The sequence below is a fragment of the Lissotriton helveticus genome, chromosome 6, assembly GCF_964261635.1.
Source record: "Lissotriton helveticus chromosome 6, aLisHel1.1, whole genome shotgun sequence".
Lineage (NCBI taxonomy): Eukaryota > Metazoa > Chordata > Amphibia > Caudata > Salamandridae > Lissotriton > Lissotriton helveticus.
The window spans coordinates 99,341,969-99,362,944 of NC_136067.1; the positions used below are offsets into that span (position 1 = coordinate 99,341,969).

General features: G+C 44.8%; 1 protein-coding gene across 1 annotated transcript in view; it reads right to left on the bottom strand.

Annotated features, from left to right (window-relative positions):
* Positions 1–20,600, bottom strand: part of LOC144762197 (ATP-binding cassette sub-family C member 10-like) — a 193,964-nt gene extending 173,364 nt beyond the window's left edge. The window contains exon 1 of the mRNA XM_078647348.1: positions 20,394–20,600. Within this exon, the coding sequence (XP_078503474.1) occupies positions 20,394–20,600 (207 nt within the window). The remainder of the gene's footprint in view (positions 1–20,393) is intronic.
* Between the last annotated feature and the right edge of the window lie 376 nt (positions 20,601–20,976).

Consider the following 20,976-nt stretch of genomic DNA (forward strand, 5'->3'; position numbering starts at 1 on the left):
CTTTCATCTAGATAGTCCACGATAGGCAAGATGCCTCAAAGTGTATTTTACAGGATTGAGTAGACACTACAGACTGTGTAGGTCATGCTTTGGGCACAAGTATGGCTATTCTGGGGGGCGGAGCTTGCCGCGAATCAGATGGAAGTGTAGACGGCGAGCTCCGCGAGCCATCAGCGCCACTAGCCAGCAATCCGGCTGTTTCACCGTCACTAGATAATGAAAGCGGCTGAGGGAAGTGGGGTTACCTCTGATTCATTTCCTGTGGAGAGGGGTACTCGAGAGGGTTGCCCACTGTCCCCCTTCCTCTTTGCCCTCATATTAGTGCCATTAACATGTAGAATCAGACAGGGGCATAGAGCAGAAGCTCTGTCCTTTAACAACCGACCTGTAGTAATTTCTCTCTATGCAGACGACATGGTTGTCTATATCCGTGAGCCCAATCTGTACCTCTCCCCGGTGATTCGTGAATACATCAAATTCAGCCTCTTCTCGGGCCTTCAAATTAACTGGGAAAAATCCATTATCATCCCCCTGACACAGTTCACTACTTCACCACAGCTAGAATATCTGCTTCTGTGGTCGTCTGACCCAGTGAAATATCTTGGAGTATGGGTTCATCGGGACCCGGAAGTAGTCGTCAGAGAAAACTACGGCCGGGCTTACACCACACTCTCCGAACAGGTTGACAGATGGGTAGGAACGCCTCTTTCTCTCTCCGATCGCATAGCTTTAATTAAAATGATTGTCCTACCGAGATTTTTGTACTTATTCCGCAATGTCCCCATCCGACTGTTGCAACACTTTTTTAAACAACTTCGATCTCAGCTGTTGAGACTAGTGTGGGGGACCAAACAGCCCAGGCTCAGCTGGCATACCCTGACACAGACATTCGATAGGGAGGGTTTTCAGGCTTCAGATTGTTATGTATATTATTTGTGTAGTCAGGCACAATATGCCTATTTTTGGTTTAAACCGCATGATTTTTTGCCTCTGATGGCGGTGGAGGAAGGCGATGCACATCCCGTGCCGTTAAGGGGTATTCTCACCCATATCCAACGTCATACGCCCAAACATGAGATCAACACTATTGACGCAACAGTGAATGCCTGGCAAGAGATTGGGAGAAAAACCAACAGCCTTCCTTTATATGCACCTGCTATGCCATTATACGGCCACGCCGCCCTATCGATAGGGCAGAAACGAGGCCCTCTCCAGACGCTTCGTGAGGTGGGTATAACGCAATTGGAGGACGGGAAATATGCTACTGATGACGACTTTGCATACGTGCAACATCCCACGCCACAATTTCATTTCACTCGTTTTCGCTTGCGCCAACGATAAAGGCTCATTACACTACATTCCCAAATGAACCACAAGTGTACCATGCATTACAGGTGGTGATAACCGCTCCTAATAGGAAGAAATTGATTACTAAGCTATACAAAGCTATACAAAGGGACACGCCAGCAGGCCCCGATAAGAGTCTGGCCCGCTGGAACTCGACTCTGGCCACTCCGATCACAGAGGCAATATGGGAACAAATTGGCACACTGACGGGAAGACTTCGCATCATTCACGTTAAGTACATACATCACATCTATTATTCCCCTCTAAAGTTGTACAAGCTAGGACTACGCGACTCGGCCTGCTACAAAAGATGTGGGTATCATGAGGCTGACTTTTTGCACTGGAGTCAAGCTATCCAGGCTGAAGAAGGCTGATAGCCAGAAACCGGTCCTTGGATGCTTGATTCCGGTCTGGGAAAGACATGGCTTGGTAGTTCGGACTGGACTGTTCCTATGAGGCACAGGGTCAGAGCTGACCCAGGGTGGTGTGGCGTGCAAAAAAACGATGGATTTAGGCCCAGATCCTTGTACTGGGGTGAATGTATGACATTGTTCTACATTCTGTCCATCAACTGTGTTTATTGCGACTTTTTGCACTTAGCATGGCAGTGCGGGGCGGTATACAGGTACTGGGTACAGGTTACTGCACTGCTGTGCAAGATGACAGGTCAGGCTCTATCATGTACACCCTTAGAATGCCTACTTAACTACACCCCCCAATGTAAATCCCTAATTGGTTATTTTGTTAGACAAAAGACGTATATTGTTCATGTGGGATAGTAAACTGAAACCAAATGTAAATTTGTGGCTCAAAGATATGGCTTACTGCCAGGAACAATTAGAATTGTATGCTGAGGAATTACTGTCAACGTCCAGGCCCAGAGACATTTGGACCCCCTTCAGGGAATACTTGTGGTCTCAAACGGAGCAAGCCCAGACTGATTATATACCATGTTAATATTCTTGTCTTATTATGTAAACCCCTGCTTTTGATTATTCAGTCCTTACCTCGAAAGACTGGATCATTGTACGTGGCTTTACACCGAATCACTGATAATATCTGCTCTATATGCGGCTAAAGTTTGTTATGTTGTGCAAACTAGGTATGTTCTCTTGAAAAAGAGGTAATTGCTCAGTATTGCTGTATTGTGAATATACTATGTGTTATTTGAGTACTGCTTCAATAAATAAAGCACAAAAAAACAATGGGCATCCTAGAAAATGACCATTCTTCTATGGTTAGTGGGTGGCATATATTTGAGGCCATATATTGTCTCTTTCACCCCACCACTTAGGGAGTTTGCATTTGCACATATGAGGATAATCTACACAACTTGAGGGGGATATGGTTAAAGCAATTAACATTTATTGATAGGCTTTCTAGGCTTAATATTGGCTATGCAACTGCTTTTCTTTTCCTTTCTATTTTTTTCCATGCTTGGGCCCTAATGCATGGACTCTCAGATCTTTAAAAGTTACGATGGTGATTGATTATTTTCTGCTGCTCCAATTGTGTAGTAGTTTTCACCAGTCCCAAACAACAAAAACAATTAAAATAAGTTTGGAATATTGGGGCACCCGAAACTTGATGCTATACTTTTTGTTCCCAGATCCCCCACCACTCATCTTTAAAGAGCCTAGAAAGGGTGGTCCTGATGAAGGTAGACACAATTTGCAATTTCCACTGAAACGTGCGTTGACCTGTTTGCAGTGAAATCCCAGCAGACAACATAATCACGGATAGTTATGAAGTGTTCTCTCCCTGACCTCAACTGTGTATGCTGATGTAGGCTGGGAAGGGTATGCATGTGATGTGTGTGTGTGTTAGTGAGGTCAGGATGAGAGTGTGGTTGAACTATGGGGATACTCCAATGGTTTCAATGTGCATGTAAATTCTAATTGAGATGATGTATTCAGACACACGTGACATGTATATTGAAATTTTATAATAGCATATTTGCACTTTAAAAATGTTTGGTGGTCTTACTAATGTGGTTTTTACTTTTGTATAATCAAGGTAAATTTTAGAAAACGTTTTTCTTTATAGACAAATGCAAAAAAGGAGTTAATAATATATTAAAATGAACACAAATATGAATAAATGTTTGACTTGTTTGTACAGCCGTGGGCAACCCATAGAGCGGACAGCAGCCGATAGTAAAAGGATATAAGTTGGGTGGGAGTCACTTTTAATACAATTCAGTTTATTTCCCCCTTGCTCCGAGACCTACAAATTAACCACAGGGGGTACCTCATTTATCAATGAGCAGAATCCCACCTCCAGTTTGTGCAGAGGATTCTGTTCCTAGGGGCAGAACTGAATAGATGGACATGGTGGCATTCAAAGGTTTTCAGAGTGATCTGGGACAAGATATGATCCTAATGTTTCAAACTCGGTCCTGAGTTTTGGCATGGTTAGTTCGGAGGCTTCTTGGTCTTGCATATCCATCTAGTACTGCATGTCCATTGACACATGCAGGCTCTCCAGTAGTACCTTTTGTTTAATGGGCTTATCACAGACAGTATCGAAAGGACAACATCTGGAACCTTCACTGATGTATGAAGAATTCCAACTTGATGTGCAACAGACCGTTCTTCCTACCACACCTGGAGCTCAAAGTGGAGACAGATGACTCGACCCTGGCCTGGGGGAAAGAAGGATCTGTAAGAGGTGGAGATCAAGGACCTCATGGCTCTACTATAGGCTACAATACAGCAGAAGCCTATTTGTCATCATGAAATACTTTAAAGGTCCATCATGTGGTAGGTACAGACACTTTCATGACATTAGGGGTAACTAGAAGTATGTTAAGAATGTCCACTACATGACAAGAAGACCATCATTCATGCCAGGATCACATTATACCATGGATACTTTAATTATGCCACAAATGCCCACGGTATGTCACATGTAGGCACTCATTATAGCAGGGCCACCATAATGTTTGCCTCTAATATTTCAAGGATAGTCCAGGTTCAGCTTTATGTCATGGGTAGCCACAAATGTGTCAAGTGTTGCAGTAATATATCAATTTGGCACCATTATGCCAGAACCACAATTTAGGGCTCCAGTGGGGGGTGCTGCTCATGCCAGCAGGATCATATGCCAGGAACTGCCAGTTATGTTGAGAATGCCCCAGATATGCTAAGAATGACTATCATAATGTCAGGACCACCACTATGCCAGGGACAGCCACAATTGTCAAGTCTGTCCTTAATATATTAGGATGATCCACACCACGCCAGGGTCACAGCTAGAGTGTAACATGGGAACATTATGTTCGGTTCCCCATTATGTCACTGATAGCCACTCTTAAGTCTAGAATGCTTACTACATATGAAAGGATGGACACCAGTAACCCAGGATCACCATGAAATTATCATATATATGCCTGCATCCCTTCACAAACACACACTTACACTGATTCACTCAGATACAAATATGCAACATACACACACACGCATACATATACGTTTATATACAGATTCAGCCTGCTTTTCCCTTCCTGAAAAATAACTTATTGTCTAAAATGCCAACCATTCTCTAGATGCACTCCAGGCTCGGCTACCTGCTCCACTATCATCCACAATCAATGCAGAAGCGGGGGAGGCGGAGGGGGAGCATTGACACTCCTAGTCTCCATAACTAGCACAAGATCTTAGCTTTAGATGGAATCAAAAAGTTGAATGACTCTGGGCTTTTGTGGTGTGAGGTTACAAAATTGGAGCTTGCACATGTAATCTATGAGTGAATGTCTGTATTTGCTAAGCTGGGAGTGATATGTTCCATGGCTAGGATCTGCAACATCTTGTGGAAAGTAGGATCTGTTTTCATGGTTACCCCCACTTTTTGCTTGGTGTCAGTATGTTTTTGACTAGTCTGACTGGGATACTGCTAATCAGGACCCCAGTCACTGTGCTGTCTCCCTAAATTGACCATGGTAAGTACTTCTGTACATCCACAATGGGCTATTGGTGTACCCTTGTAAGGCCCTGGTATATGGTACTAAGGTACCGAGGGCATAGGTACACGAGGAGTCACCTATGGGCTGCAGCATGTATTGTGCCACCCATGGGAGTCCACTTAAACTGCGACTACGGGACTGTCATTGTAGCCTGTGTGAGTTGTTGCTTGCACCTCCCACGACATATATACGTTTTCTTATTTCTAGAGTAACTACACTTAAAACCTATAAGTCACCCCTATGGCAGGCTCTTCAGTCCTGAGGACAGGCTGCTTGGTTATAAGTGTGAGGGTGAGGATGCATGAGCATGACACACATACAAACTCTGGAGTGGATTCTCCAGGCTTTGTAAGTGGGGTTAGCCAAGGGTCCTTTTAAAAAACTGCAACCAGAACTTTTCCTTTAACTTCCCTTGGGCATGAGGCTGTGTTTCCACTCTGCACACAGCCTCAGTGGGGTTCCTGGGTACTTGCCTTGGGTGGTTCCTTGTGTCCCCAGCTCCTCTGAGTCTCCTGGTCCAAGTCCCGACTTCGGTTGCAGTTCGCATTCCACTTTTTTAGTATATGGGTTGGTCTTCCCCTGGAGACCACTGTATTTTGTGCTACTTACCTTACTGCAATTTAAGTATTGTTATGTATTTGTGTTGATTTCTCCGGAGGAGATACACTAATGTGTTAGTGACTGTTGTGTAATAAATAGACATATTTTTATATATACACAGTGTTGTTCTTTTTCTTTTAACCTACACTACTTGATTAAACTGGAAAAACAAACTGCTTAACACTCCTTCTGGATAAGCCTGAAGACTGCTCTCCACAGCTACCACTTTGAGAGCTTTTTATGGTTATCAAAGACTACTAAAATCACCACAAGGATTAGTGCAATGTGCATCGCTTAAATAAGTGTGTACCATATACTAAGCCAGCCTCCTACAATAAGGTTTTGGGCAGTGGTTCTCTTCTAGTAGGGGGCAATCAGTTGCTTACCAGCTGCCATCATGTAGTGTGCAAGTGTCCAGCCAGAGCCTGTTGTCCCCTTCATCGCGGTTGGAAACATCCCCAGGATCACCTACGTAGGGACAGCTGGGGTAGGGTACCTCAGGGTGGCTTTCATATGTCCCATAATTTCTTTCCCAAACGTGTGGATGAACACACAGCCCCACCACACATGCCTGGACGAGGTACCAATGAAACATCACTTTGTATGCGAGTCCCTCTGGGGAATGTTGCATAGGGATTTTTACATAGCCGCCCACAGGGGTTCCCAGTGTTTAGTGAATATGTCCTATTCCAAAACTGTCGCCCACCTCAATTGATCTCTGGGAGACGAGCGGGATTTAGAGTCTTAGATGGAACGGTAGGTTTGGGATATCAGTCCCTTTGAGCCCTCAAAGACTTGTACCAATTTTTCAAAATGAGTCAGCGGCATGGTGGTTGCCACCAGATTGGCTGGTATAGTGTCTGAGCTGGTAGTACTGGAGTTGCGGCTTCTAAGTGATATGGAATTCTTGTTTGAATTGTTTAAATGATTTAATATCATCACCCGAAAGAGGTCGCATATATTTCTGCAGTCACACCTCTCCCACTTAGGGAAGGTGGCATGGTGCAGGGCTGGCGTGAATTTGAGGTTTTATCAATGGATGTATTGGGAGATGGGAAGGTTTCTGACCGCTATCTTGTCCGAGATATCTGGAACCGTCATTTTGGGGTTGGCGATGTAGTCGCTCTTGGGGCGTGTATTTCTCGTTCCTTGCCTGATCTGTGTGCAGCCAATGTTTCTCGCACTCCCGCAATGTCCAACATTTTGTTGGATGTTTGTGGAGTTTTACCGACTCAGAAAAATGGGCACACATTGATCTGGAGCTGAATTATGTCCTGGATTGGGATGTGGTCAATAGCGTGTGAAATGAGTATACGTCTCCGGAGAGGATATTCATTTTAACGTTTATATGTCCCAACCAAGACAGGTAAAATATGTGACATACCAGAACGTTTTCAAGCCATTTTTGTGTAGTTAGCTCCAGTTAGTTCTTGACCACCCCTCTAGTTATGGAGTGATGTTGAGTACCAAGTACCGCTCGGAACCGGAGGAGGCTAGGTTCCGAGCGAAACTTAAAACATTTCTCTACACTAAATAATTGTCCGCTCAGTTTCTGTGTCCCCTGTTAGCTGCCTCTCCCACTTTAGCGCGTGGACACGCCGGTGTGCGTAATCGCAGCGCTCTACAAATGTCCCAATAATAATAATAATAAGTATTTGATGCTGGGCCCACTGAAGGGGGTCGATTCCTTATGGAGCAGAAGGTTAGCTGGTGGGAATGTAATACTGAGTACATGAGATTTGGCCACGTTCACCATGAAGCTTTAGACTCTTTCTAAGTTCTCCAAGATGGGAGTTAAGGCTGCAAGAGAGTCTCTTGGGTTAGTGACAGGAGGACATCGTCTGCAAACAAGCTTATCTTGTGCAATTGGCTGCCAAATAGGATGCCAGCAATTGTGTCCTCCTGTCTGATTCTGATGGCTAGCGGTTTGACCACCAGCAGGACAAAGAGGCGGGACCTGGGACATCCCTGTCTCGTTCCCTTAGTCATAGTGATGGGTGCTGTACGTTGGCCATTTACTCTGATCACTGCGGTGGGATTAGAATAAGCCGCCAAGATTTTCTCCCTGAAGCCAGCGCGATCAGGAGTTTATGTAGAACCGCTACTATGAAAGTTCAGCTTACTCGATTGAAAGTTTTCTCCATGTCAAGAGAAAGGAGTTAAGCTGGGATCTTTTGCTTTAGAGGTTTTTCAACTAGGTGGGTGTAGGAAGCCGGCTTAGTTGATCCCTAACTGGATGTCCAAACAGAAGTTCAAATGGGCTGTAGCCCTGCTGATGAACTTCTTTGTAGACAAAGAGAAGGCAGAGTAGTAAGACATTCCATTTTCGCCTGATCTTTTCTAGGAGGCCCATGACCATATCCTTGAGGGTCTTGTAGAACCTTTCAACAAGCCCAGTTCACTGTGAATAGTAGGGTGTGGTAAACTTGGGAGTAATATAACTAGACATGAAGTTTGTATCTTTGATTGTTAAGACCTCTTTTGAGAAACCCACTCTGGAAAAGACAACCAAAAGGACCCTAGCCACATGAGCTGTAGTGGTCCTAAGGGGAACAGCCTCTGGATACCTAGTGGTATTGTCATGTCCTTTAGGATGGTCCTGTCTTGTATACTCCATTTTACATACATTGTCCCATCCACACGACAATAACGATTCTGAACAGGTTAGCTTTTGCCTAGTAGCTTGCTCTTGTCTCTTCGACACCTGGCTCTCAGTACTCAATCACAATCCCTGTACCTGACTTACATAAACATGTCCTCTGGCACGGCCAAATTATTCTGTATAAGGGTCACCACTTTTTTCATCGTTGGCCAACAGCCAGCTGTGCAGGATTGCACTTGTTTAGAAAAGCATGGGTGATTGTTTTCAAAACCTTCATGATTGTTTTCAAAACCTTCATGATTGTTTTCAAAACATCCATGATTGTTTTAAAAACATTTTGATTCTTGAAAAAAAACCTGGAATGACCACTTTAGTATAAAAGCCCCTCACTCCCCCCCTACAAAATAGAGTAGAATTTCTTCCAAGCTGAGACGGGGTCCTGCAGGCTGAATCTTCGACAAGCAGCGGTCTGACATCCCTTGCGTTGCTGCCATCCTCGATGCAGAGACGGGGTCCTTCATTCTAAACCATCAATGAGGGGACTGGTTCATCCCTAAGGGTTTCTTGGCTACAGATACACATAGCAATAAGCAGATACACCTACACATCCAGGTTAGGCTGGGTACTTTTTAGACAAATTACTTAGAATGTGCATTTAGGAATATGCAAGTGCTACTGTTTTTTTCTAAACTGCTTATATTCATCCTATTCGCACTATAGTAGAAATGTATTTACTATATTGGTACCAGCAATCTCTTTCATATGTTTCTGTCTCCTGAATGTCGCAGCACAGATGTTTTACACAAGGCTGTCGCTGGACCAATAAATACTTATTGAAATGTTCTAATCACCATCCTGTGTATTTTTGAAGGAAAGCAAGCACGAGTGTCTGTGTAAAAAGTACTGTACTGTTTTCCATGATCCCTGAGGATTCAGGATTGTCATGTTCATTTGTTGCCAGAGACTACCTACACAACTGTAGGATGAAGGGGGTGGTAGTGGCACTGTAGACCTAGCTGGTCTAACAGGTGATATATCCTGTGGGGGAGTCCGGAAGCGGTTGGGACACCAAGCCTTCAGTTTAGATCATCCCAAACACGCAGGTCCTGGAGGACTCCTTGAAACTACACGACAGTATGATCTACCACCACTATGATGTAACTATGTCCAGATGCTGTTGGAGGATTTGAGGGACAACAATGTCTATCCCTACCCTCTCAAAAGGAACCCCAGCCACTGGGAGTGGACTTAAGGGGGACTTTGTAGTGCCACCTCACTTACCACTGGCTTGGCATGTGACACAGGAACGAAAAAACTCCTTGGTGTCTTCAGACATGTGGGGCAAGAGCAAATGATGGACACACCTATCCCAAGTGTTGCTTTGGCCAAAATGTCCTGCAAGGGGAATGTCATGTGCAAGGGATAGAGAAAACCCCTGAACTTCTAAGGTATTTCCAACCTCCTGGTGGCACCGGGTTTGAGGTCTCTACACTCCGAAAACAGGAGCCCATTTTCCATTTAGATACTATGGGACCAACTGACACCCCCGGCCTCCTCAGCAGCAGCGTGCTGTCTGAGCTGTTCAAGAGAGGGGTAGGATTTTTGCTCTAAACTCAAGTCTGCTCCGGAAGGCCCCCCTGCCCCCAAAGAACTCTGCCTGGTCAGGCCCAAGTTCCTCTAGGACAATTCCTTCACAGGGACTGAGACCATCTCCCTCAGGAGACTGACTCTCACAGGGAGTTTGGTAGGAGGATAGTTCCTTACCCTTCCTGTTCCTTCTCTCAGGAGCCACCTGGTCCATTTTTTTTAAGATCCAGTGCTCCATCAGTGATGAGCTGTTTGGCCTGAGACCTGGTAACATCAAATGCACTGGCAGAGATTACCATCATCTCAGCATGCGTCCTGAACTTCACTTCAGACCAGGCTGCAGTTTACAAATCATTGCCCAACAGACAATCTACAGGTAGATCTAGAGAGACTACAACTCTTTTAGGGCCAGTTACCCCTCCCCAACTGAGATTAACAACTGCCAAGGAATGATTAGTCCTGACACTGCTGACGTTGGTCACTTGGTACAGTTGTTCAAGTACGATCAGATCAGGGGACACAAGTTTCTCTGTCACCATGGTGACACTGGCTCCTGTGTCCCTGTAATCCAAAGCTTCATTTCCATTAATAAAAGGCTGTTGTCTGTATTATCCCAAGTTAGTGGGATTAACAAGTAAAGTGGCAAGATCCATGCCAATGTAACAGACCAGGACAGCCTGAGTGGGTGTTCTGACTAGGCCAGAACCCAGTTCAGAACCCAAGGTTAAACCGACTAAACTCTTGGGAGCTGTATTACTACTTGTGCTGGTACTAGGGCGCTAGTTGCCTTTGGGGCAGTGGTAGTAACTTACTTATTTCTAGCCATTGGACAATTAGCATCCCTTGGGGGTAGACCTTTTTGCTTCCACGGGTAGCACCAAAGTATTTTTAGACTCATCCCCAGAAGCAGGTTTTTGGGGACCTTGTGAAGACTCCTTTTTGTCTTTACCTTTCTCCCCACCTTTCTCTTGAGACTTAGAAGAATCTTGCTTCTTCTGGTCACCTCCACCACCATTATGTTTCTGCTTAACCCATTTGTCTGTCTTCTTTCCCAATTCTTAGGGAGAGGTCTGATCAGAGTCCACCAGGTACTAGTACAGTTGCTGATTCTGACAATCATCACGGATGTGCTCCCTCATAAACTAATTGTACAATCCGTCATAGTCCTGTACCTTGCTTCCATGAAGCCAGCCTTCCAGAGCTTTACTAGCACTTCCTATAAAACCAACCCTGTCTTGGGTGTGTGCCTTCTGTGTCCCTGAATTTAACTCTTTACTGTTCAGTGGTTAAACCAAACCCATCTATGAGGGCACTTTTCAAAACTGAGTAGTTGTCAGCATCCTCTTTTCTGACAGTGAGGAGCTCGTCTCTACCTTTGTTAGCAAAGGTGAGCCATGGGATAGCTGTTCAACAAAGAGGGGACAGTGGGCTTTTGGAAAGGTCCAGCATAAAAGCCCAAGGACAGTAATTAAAACAAAAAGAGTATGCTGTTCCTCTGAAATGAGAGATAAAAGACAAGGAATTATGAGCCAACCCGACCACTAAGGTTCAAAGTTGGGAATCCATTTAATTGGATTATAATGCCCTCACACACCCTGTTGGGTGTCATGCTTCATTATCGGGCTGCTCCTCGTCCAGTCGGCGGTACAATACCTGACGGGCTCCCTATAATGGGGGCACTTTGACGGAGATCTTTAACCAACAGCCGTTTGGTGAAGTGCAGGTGGGAGGCCTCGTGTGTGTAGATGTGTATTAATGTTGGAAGTGAATGTAAAATAGGGTTGGGACTACCTAAGAAAATAACTTTAATCAAGGGGTCTCCTACCCTAAGTAAAAACAAAACTATAAGGCGCAAGGCTGAAGTATTGTCTCAGATTGTGGCACTCTTATAAGTGGTAAATTGACATGTTTCCTGCCAAATGAGTAATCTGCAGGCGATTCGTCAGGACCAAGAAGGGGGGTAAACTATCTACAATGAAAACTCAGATGGTGTTGTGGCTACACACTCACATCAACCATAGGACTAAATCGTCGGATACCTGGTAGTGCTAGAAATACCTGTGGAGAGAGAATGCATTAATGGGTCAATGTAGTACAGTTGCAATAAGTGAATTGTCTCATATTCTCTGTGTAAGGTTGTCTCTCAGCAAGTCATGGTGAACATCAAAACACTTAAAAACCATTAAAAACCAGGGTGCCACACGGCGAATACATAAGGTGAGCAAGCTTTGAATTTCATCTAATGTGGCACACATGGAAGTAGCAGAGAGAGAGGGGGACTTACACCAGGGTTATGGACTAGCCAGGCATCACAGTACCTGGCAGGTAATAAACATGAAGGGTTCCTCATGTACTAGGATAAAACAAGGGAGAGGGAGGAAGAGGAAACAATGGATACATAACATTAAATGCATGAGTATACACAACCACATTCTCTCTGGTGACCTCCTATTCCCTGTTATGTGTGGTCAGAAACACCTAAACTTTCAGGACATGTTTTATCAATGGCTGAGTCACAGGGGAAGTGATACATGCAGAATCAAGTAGGATCAAGTATGCGTTATGTTTGGTAACACAGAACACACCCTATCTCAGTGGGTCAGGAGAGTATGGTGCACAAGAATAACACCACAAACTAGTAAGCAAGAATTCTAATGAGCACAAAAGTATTGTGATTTATTATGTTTAAGCATGCTGGATAATACTGGCACTGGTGGTGAAACATTGCTTACTGTGTTTGTTTGCTATCGCACGATCTCGATTAAAGAACAGCGCTGCCGTGCAGTGATTCGGTAACGATGCAACACAATAGTCAGTCATGAGATGACAGTGCCTTAAACTGATGAATCCCATAGCAGTGTGTCAACAGTTATAGCGGGATTGCAAGGATCGTACGTCCTTTCCCAGTATTTGGGAACACAGGGTATTCTCAATTACAGGGGAGCGGGAAAGCGTCAATGAGTAGGCCCCATGTGTCGATTAAAATACGTTTGCCAATATTAGCACTGAAGGTCCTGACTAACTGGGTTGCAATTCGGTCGTGGTGTGTTTGTCGTTGCGTCAGCCTGATATGCGTAATACAGCCATACCAAGATACGGTGTCAATATACCAAGGTTGACGATTGTTCTCCTCAGAGCACATTATTAGTAGAGAGCGTGGATAAAATTCCCGTTCCTATCGACTAGGCTGCGTCACCGCTTTGACAACCCACAATGGTCAAATAGCCAATTACAAATTCAATAACATAGTTAAACCTATAACCCCATGAGTGCGGCAGGATCACGGAGGCATTCCCACCTCAACAAAGTACTCACATTTGTGCCGATTGCACGGAGACTGTAGACCAACCCACTCCTACCCGGCCAGGATGGTAGAGTAGTGTAGGTCTATTGTGTATTTAATTACTCTGCGCACTTCTGGGAGGCAGAGAATGTGTGTAGAGGGTTTAAATGCATGTGATGCTGACCTCACTGGTTCCTTGTGTTTTGTCTCTCATTTCAGAGGAACAGCATAATCTTTTTGTTTAAATTACCATAGGATAGCTGCCCACTGCCCCTGAGGGACCTTCTGAACTGTACAGGCCCTCTCTAAAGCATTGACCCATTTATGGATATCATCCACCTCCTGATAAGAATGGACTATCCTGCTCAGGTTCTTAGTATCAAAGGAAGTTTCCCTGACTCAAGGTACACTAGTGCTGCAACCATGGGCTTTAGTCCAAAATTATTCCTAGCGCTCTGGACTTCCAGGGTCTACTTATCAATGGCCAACTGTTCTGGTTTGAGCTTGAGTCTAACTCTCTCAAGCTTGATCAGGTGGTATTCCTTTTCTAAGGCGGTCTCGCTTTTGCTAGAGATGGAGGTCGCTATGAAATTGTTAGAAGAATTGGAATTGACAGAGGAGGACCTAGACCTCCCCTACATTCTCTGCACCCTACCAGGAGGAACAAAGGTGTATCTACCTCTATGAACACCTTCTGTACTAACAGTACTATCCCCTGGGGGAATCAGAGTTCAGCAGCGTGGTGTCATCAGACTACTCTTGGTCATACTCAGAATTAAGGTCACTAGGGGGAACCCCCTTGAACCATCTTCTGGAGAATCTCCACCCACTTTGTCCTGCCCTTCTGATCATGATTCTGGAGGTCATCAACCATAAGCAGCTCTAAGCTAAGAGTTGCTTAGTGTCAGTGTTACTACCTGTCTTTAACTTTCTAGAGGTACACAGTGTCCTTAGTTCTTGGAACTTAAGACCACTGTATTTAGAGGGTTGGAACCCACTGGGTTTCATCACAAAAGACAAAAACTGAACTTGTAAATACGGAGAAACGGCTGTGCTAGGCCCTTAACAACCAATCTAAAAGTTCAGTAGATCTTACTTCTTTACAAAAATTGCTTTATATGTGTGTAATGCTAGTAGTGGTTTTTCATTTTATCCACACCTAGAGTAGCAAGTAAAACAATGCAGGCTTAAATCCTAATCGCTGCACACCAATGTAGGAGACTGGATTAGTATATGGAGCACACTTATTTAAGTTAAGCACCTTGCACTAATCCAGACAACTCTGATGGTGATTTTAGTGGTCTTAGACCAACATAGAAAGCTATTCAAGTGCTAGCTGTAGAGAGCAGCCTTCAGGCTTAGTCCAGAAGGAATGTTAAGCAGCTTGTTTTAAACGAACTAATCATGTAGTGTGGGTTAAACGAAAAAGAACCGCACAGTGTAGGTATAAAAATTAGGATATTTATTATACATGCTAACTAACACATTAGTATATCTCCTACCCGGAGATATCAACCCAATATTTCAAATGGAAACAGCTAAGTAAGCACAAACACACAGTAGTTTCCAGGGGGAGACCAAACCATATACTGGAGCAGTGTAAAGCGAACTGCAACCAAAGTTGAGACTTGGACTAGAAGACTCCGAAGAGTTGGGGACCCAAGAAACCACCCATGATAAACACCCAGGAATCCCACGGAGGCTGTGTGCAGAGAGGAAACACAGCTGCGTACTCAAAGCAAGTCAATGGGGAAGTCGCTGTTGCAGTTTTGAAGAAGAAGGACCCTTCCCAGAGGACCCTGAAGAAACCATGTGGAAGATGGAAGGTTAGAGAGTCACCCCACCAAAATACAACGTTAAAGGAAAGGGTCCTAGGGCTAGATTAACGACCCAAACAGACACATGCCCTGGTAACACTATAAAGACGAGAAAGGTGTTTGGGGTCAGAAAATTGCTGAAATCTTACTGTGTATACATAAGTAATGGTGCTATGAGATGGACAAGAGTGAGACTAATGTGTATAAATATGTGTCAAACTGTGCTTAATTCCTGAATTTGGAAAAAAGTGCCCATCAGTTCCCGCCCGGTACCGCCCTATACATCATTTGGGCTCTCCTTACCCAGGAGAAAGTACAATCTGTCTACGAGTGTAGTGTTGACAGAAGGACAACTCCAAGAAAATCAAGAGTTGTACATTGGGTCGAACCGGAATATTTTTGTGTCAGGGTAACTGAATTACAGTGCCCAAGAATACATTTTGTGATGAAAAAGTGCAGATGATAAAATTAGGTAGTAATTGAGTGGATGAGAAAAATATTTTATTAAGTTCCCTCAATACTCCCAATATTAAAATATAAGAAAACAAGCAGATTTAACCTCATATCTGCAAGTCAGTAGGGTCGACATGTTTCAGCAAAGATGACTCTAAATATGTCACTGCTTTCTTCAGGACCTTGGTGTTAATGGCTACTGAAAAGAAATAGAAAAATATCACCTGTATTCTTTTAGGTGTTGCTCAGTCCTCTCCTCTGTAACTAAAAGTAAAAGAAAAACAATGCACCACAACAAACCAAACACAATAAAATCAGCATGTTGGCATAAACATTTAGTATAGCCATATGATGTAAATACCTCACCATATATGTAAGTATGGTAAAAAATCACCATTATCTCGAATCTAAACTTTTAGCCGTCTTACCTAATCAGTAGGAGAAAATGCATCACCCCACCTGGCTACAGCTCAGGTATGAGGAGCACCGCTCTAGTGGAAACACAAAACAAAACAAAACACTCAAACTAACTCCAAAATGACACACATCTTCTACAATCAAAATTCAGTCCTAATATGTTCGTGTACTTTCAGGTGTAATTAAACGGACAGAACTTAGTCAGCTCGTGTTCATCGAATTATATTATGCTATGCAATGATTAACCATCAGTTCATGTTCGTCCCTCTTAATGGTTTGAGGACAATCTAATCTCATTAATACGTACGTCGGGCCAAGTATATCTCAAAACGTTGCTCGATAATCCTGCGCTTACTTTGTAAACTCAAATAGTTTTTCCATTGGTGAGCGTGTTAGTGTACGAATAAATCCTTTGCACGCATTTATCAAGGTCCCCTAACGGAGACCGAGTAACCGCATTGCACATCAGCCGCTTAGATTTGCTGCAATGAACATCACGATAAAATCAGCCGATAAAGGTGGTGCAATTGTTTTACACGATAGCACCACCTACATGAATGAATGCCTACGACAACTACAAGACACTAAGTCTTATCTCCTTTTGCCTACTGATCCAACAAAGCGGCAAAAAACGTCATAGGCCATCTGGTAGAGGAGGCTGTTACCGAAGGTTGGATCACCTCCAATGAGGCTTCATACTTGAGGAATACCAATCCATCGGTACCTTACTTCTATACCTTACCAAAGGTACATAAGTCACAACGCCCGCCACCAGGACGCCCGATAATATCAGGCATCGGTTAACTTCTTGAACCTTTATCAACTTTCGTAGACCATTTTCTCAATCCTATGGTCAGGAAGATGCCAACGTTCCTGAAAGACGCGAAAGATGTCCTAAGACTTTTTCCTGAGATTGAATTTGATCAATTCACAGATATTTTGGCTTCCTTTGACGTGGAATCATTATATACCTCGATCCCGCAAACAGAGACTCTGGAAGTGGTGAGGAAATTACTTGAAGAAAATGAACCACCAACCATCACTCCCGTTTCCTTAATAATGAGTTTGGCAGAGATAGCCATGAAGGAGAACTATTTCAAATTTGAAGATTCGGTGTACCTCCAAATTGCCGGGACCAGCATGGGCAGCGTTTTCGCGCCAAGTCTGGCAAATTTATACGTTCACAGTTTTGAACAGGATATTGTTTTAACACCTAACAATTTGTTTCATCAATCGCTTCGTATATGGAAGCGATACATTGATGATATTTTAGTGATTTGGCGTGGAACATCAGACGACCTCTTGCTTTTCCACCAGTGGCTAAATATTCAAAATCCATATTTACGGTGAACAAAGCAAATTTGAATTGCCTTTCCTAGACCTCCTGATCGTCACGAAAACAGATGGGCTACATTCTGAACTGTATAAAAAACTGATGGCCCGAAATTCTCTTCTCAGCTACGACAGCTGCCATCCAAGATCGTTGAGAAACAACTTACCATTTGGACAATTTCTAAGAGTGCAAAGAAATTGCTCTGACAAATCAACCTTTAAAAAACATGCCACCAACCTGGAAGAACAACTACTTGATAGAGGTTACCCCAAGAAGATCATCCGGCAATCGAAAAAACGTGCCTCTAACAACAATCGTGAGGCACTATTGGAACCACCAACTGAGAAAGAGAAAATGGACCGATTGACTTTTGTCAATACATTCAATACAAGATCTAATGAATTACAGAAAATTGTATATAAACATTGGTCCATTCTCAATACAGGAGGAGACCAAATAGCACGACCACTCTTTGCCTTCAAAAGGGGTTCAAATCTCAAAGATAAATTGGTCCACACAAGACCCAAAAGTAAGATCCCCCGAATGATTGGGATCTACCCGCCGTGGTGGGTCACCATCCCTGCGGGACTTGTGCTGCCTGTCCACAGACCTCTAAATCTTTGTCTGTTGGCATTGGTACCAGTAGAGCATGAGAGCAATGCAGGTTAACCAATTGTAATAGTGAGAACCTTATATATTTAATTACCTGCCCGTGCCAATTACGCTACGTCGGCATGACGACTAGGCGTATAAAAGTGCAATATCAGAGCATAAAAGCACAATACGCTGTCGGAGACAGGCAACAAGACTGACTTTTTTTGTAAACAGATTTTATTGTTATTTGAAAACATGGCAAGCAACATGTAGAATACCGTAGCAATGTAGTACATCAATATTTCGCATAATGGTAAATGATATTGGAGCTCGCCAGGGTAAACTTAGACCTCCCTCCTCCCCCAAGTCCCACCCTCTGTCAGTGCGCCCAAAATCAAACTTAAGAAGCTTTTCCTATATGAGTACCCTCCCGAACTCACAAATCCTCTTCAGTAGGGAATGCAAAGGGGGCAACATCTGAAGACAAACCCACGGTGAACCCTCTCCCTTGATGTGCAGGTGCAATTGGTAGTGTGTCCTTAATCCCTGTCCTCCTCACCCTCACTTGAACCCTCTGCCGGAGTCTGGAGCGTTGTTACCAGAGCCACCCAAGCCCTAGCTGTTTCTAGGGATCTATCATTATCTAATCGCCGGGCTTGCTGTAGTCGGAGCGTTCCCTCAGCTTGTGCCCAGCGAAGCAAAGCCGCCCTCCATCTCATAAAACTTGGGCCCATGTTCGATTTCCAATGCATGGTGAGTTCTCTCTTGGCCAGAATCAAACCCAGGTCATAAAATTTGCTAGTGACTTTCGTTCGGGGGGTATGTGGGAACCATAATAATAGACAGGTGCCCATGTTCGCCGTTAACTGTCGTCCCGTTACAGTATTCAAACAATCCACCACTGTCGTCCAATAGTTCGTCAAGCTTGGACATGACCAAAACATGTGGGGAAATTCAGCTCCATCAACTCCACATCTAGGACATCGCGAGGACGCGCCGCTAAAATATTGTGAGATCTTAATCGGAGTCAAGTATGCCCGATGTAACGTAAAAAACGGAACCAATTGAAATCTAACATTTCTAGTACCCTTCCAGGCGCGTCGAACCAACTGGGGCCACGTCGACTCAGGAATGGGTTTTCCAATATCTGTCTCCCATCTGCCACGCAAGCCCTCCAGGGGTAATAAAGTTTCGGTCGATAGCCTCCTATACAGGCATGTCACAGCTTTGAAAATACCAGCCGCCATAACCACATATTGGCAGCCCAGAGAAGTCGGTGGCTCGGAGAGCCCCATACTCCATTGTTTCTGAATGCCGGTGATCAACCCGGCATGAAGTAGGTAATCTCCCCTTGGGAGCCCGTAGGCGTCCTGCAACTCTTGGAAGGTCAGTAGGACCCCATCTTTATATAAATCACCAACCATATGCAGCCCGAGATCTTCCCAACTAGCTAACGCCGACCAACTGCCACCGTGTGGGAGAGCCGTACACATTCCCAAAGGAATCTCTGGGGCATACGGATGGGTGGTGCCCGATCGTTTGTGGCTCCGATTCCAGCAGAGCCGAAAGGTACGCTCTTCAAGGGTGAGTTGGTCTAAGTCTATTTTCTGACGCATTACTATAAAAGAAAGTACGTGCCTTGGAATTATTCTGCCCTGCGGACCATCCGGCCCCCTAAACTCCCGAGCAACTGCCTGCGTAAGCCATTGCAATTGTGCCACCAGGTAGTACCATTCAAAGTCAGGGACTGCTAGTCCCCCCTCAACCCTGGGATGCAGCAGAGTGGTCAAGGCGACTCGTCGCCTGCCCGATCCCCAGATGAATCCCGTGGTCAAGGAGCGTAGTGTCCGAAAAATCGACACTGGAATCCATATCGCCAACGTGCGGAAAAAATACAATAGGCGAGGGAGCGCTACCATTTTCAGAAGAGCCACCCTCCCTGCCACCGATAGAGGCAAGGTGTGCCAAAACCCCATGCAACTCTTTAGGTTCCGGATTGCCCTGTTCATGTTGCCTTCCAACAGATCCAGTTGAGAGTGATAAATATGGGTGCCCAAATACGGGAGACATTGATGCTCCCACCTAAGGTTCCCGGTGATCTGGGGTGTATCTTCTCTGGGGGATATTGGAAAAAGGCAGGATTTTCCCCAATTGACCTTCAGCCCCGAGTGTTGGCCAAAAGTATGAAGCAGGTGGTTGGCCCCGAGTAGTGAGCCGTCTACATCCGCCAAAAACATCAGCAGGTCATCGGCATATAAAGATATATATTGGGTCTCACCCCTCAGAGTCAAGCCTTCGTACGCCTGTCCCATCCGAGCATGACATGCCAAGGGCTCGATGGCCAGCGCGAACAGGAGGGGGGACAGTGAACACCCTTGGCGCGTCCCACGACTCACCGGATACGCGGCTGATATCATGGCACCCGTTTTTACTCTAGCCGTAGCAGCCTTATAAAGCAATGTCGTCCATTTCACAAACCGGTCACCCAGTCCAAACGCCTTCAGCACTCGGAACAGATAAGACCATTCAACACTGTCCAAGGCCTTCTCTATATCAATGGAAAGCACAGCAGCTTCTGGTAGCCCTCCGAAGTCTTCCCCCATCAGCCGAATGAGCCGACGTATACATGTCGCCGTGGTGCGCTGGGGAATGAAACCGGCCTGATCCGGGTGAATCAAGGCCCTCATGTGCGTTAGGAGTCGCGTCACGAGGATCTTACTCAAGATTTTATAGTCAACTGTAAGCATGGATAACGGCCGATAAGCCGAGCGAGATCAGGCATCCCCCCGCGTTTCAATAAAGGAATTATAAGAGTTTCCCGGGTGGTTGCAGGCAATACCCCGGTGTCCCAAGCTTCCTTGTAAATAGCCTGCAGTCGTGGAACAAGGAAGTCCGCATATGCCGCGTAGAACTCGATTGGTAAACCGTCCGCACCAGGGGTTTTACGGCGAGCCATATGCTTGATCGCTGTACGAATCT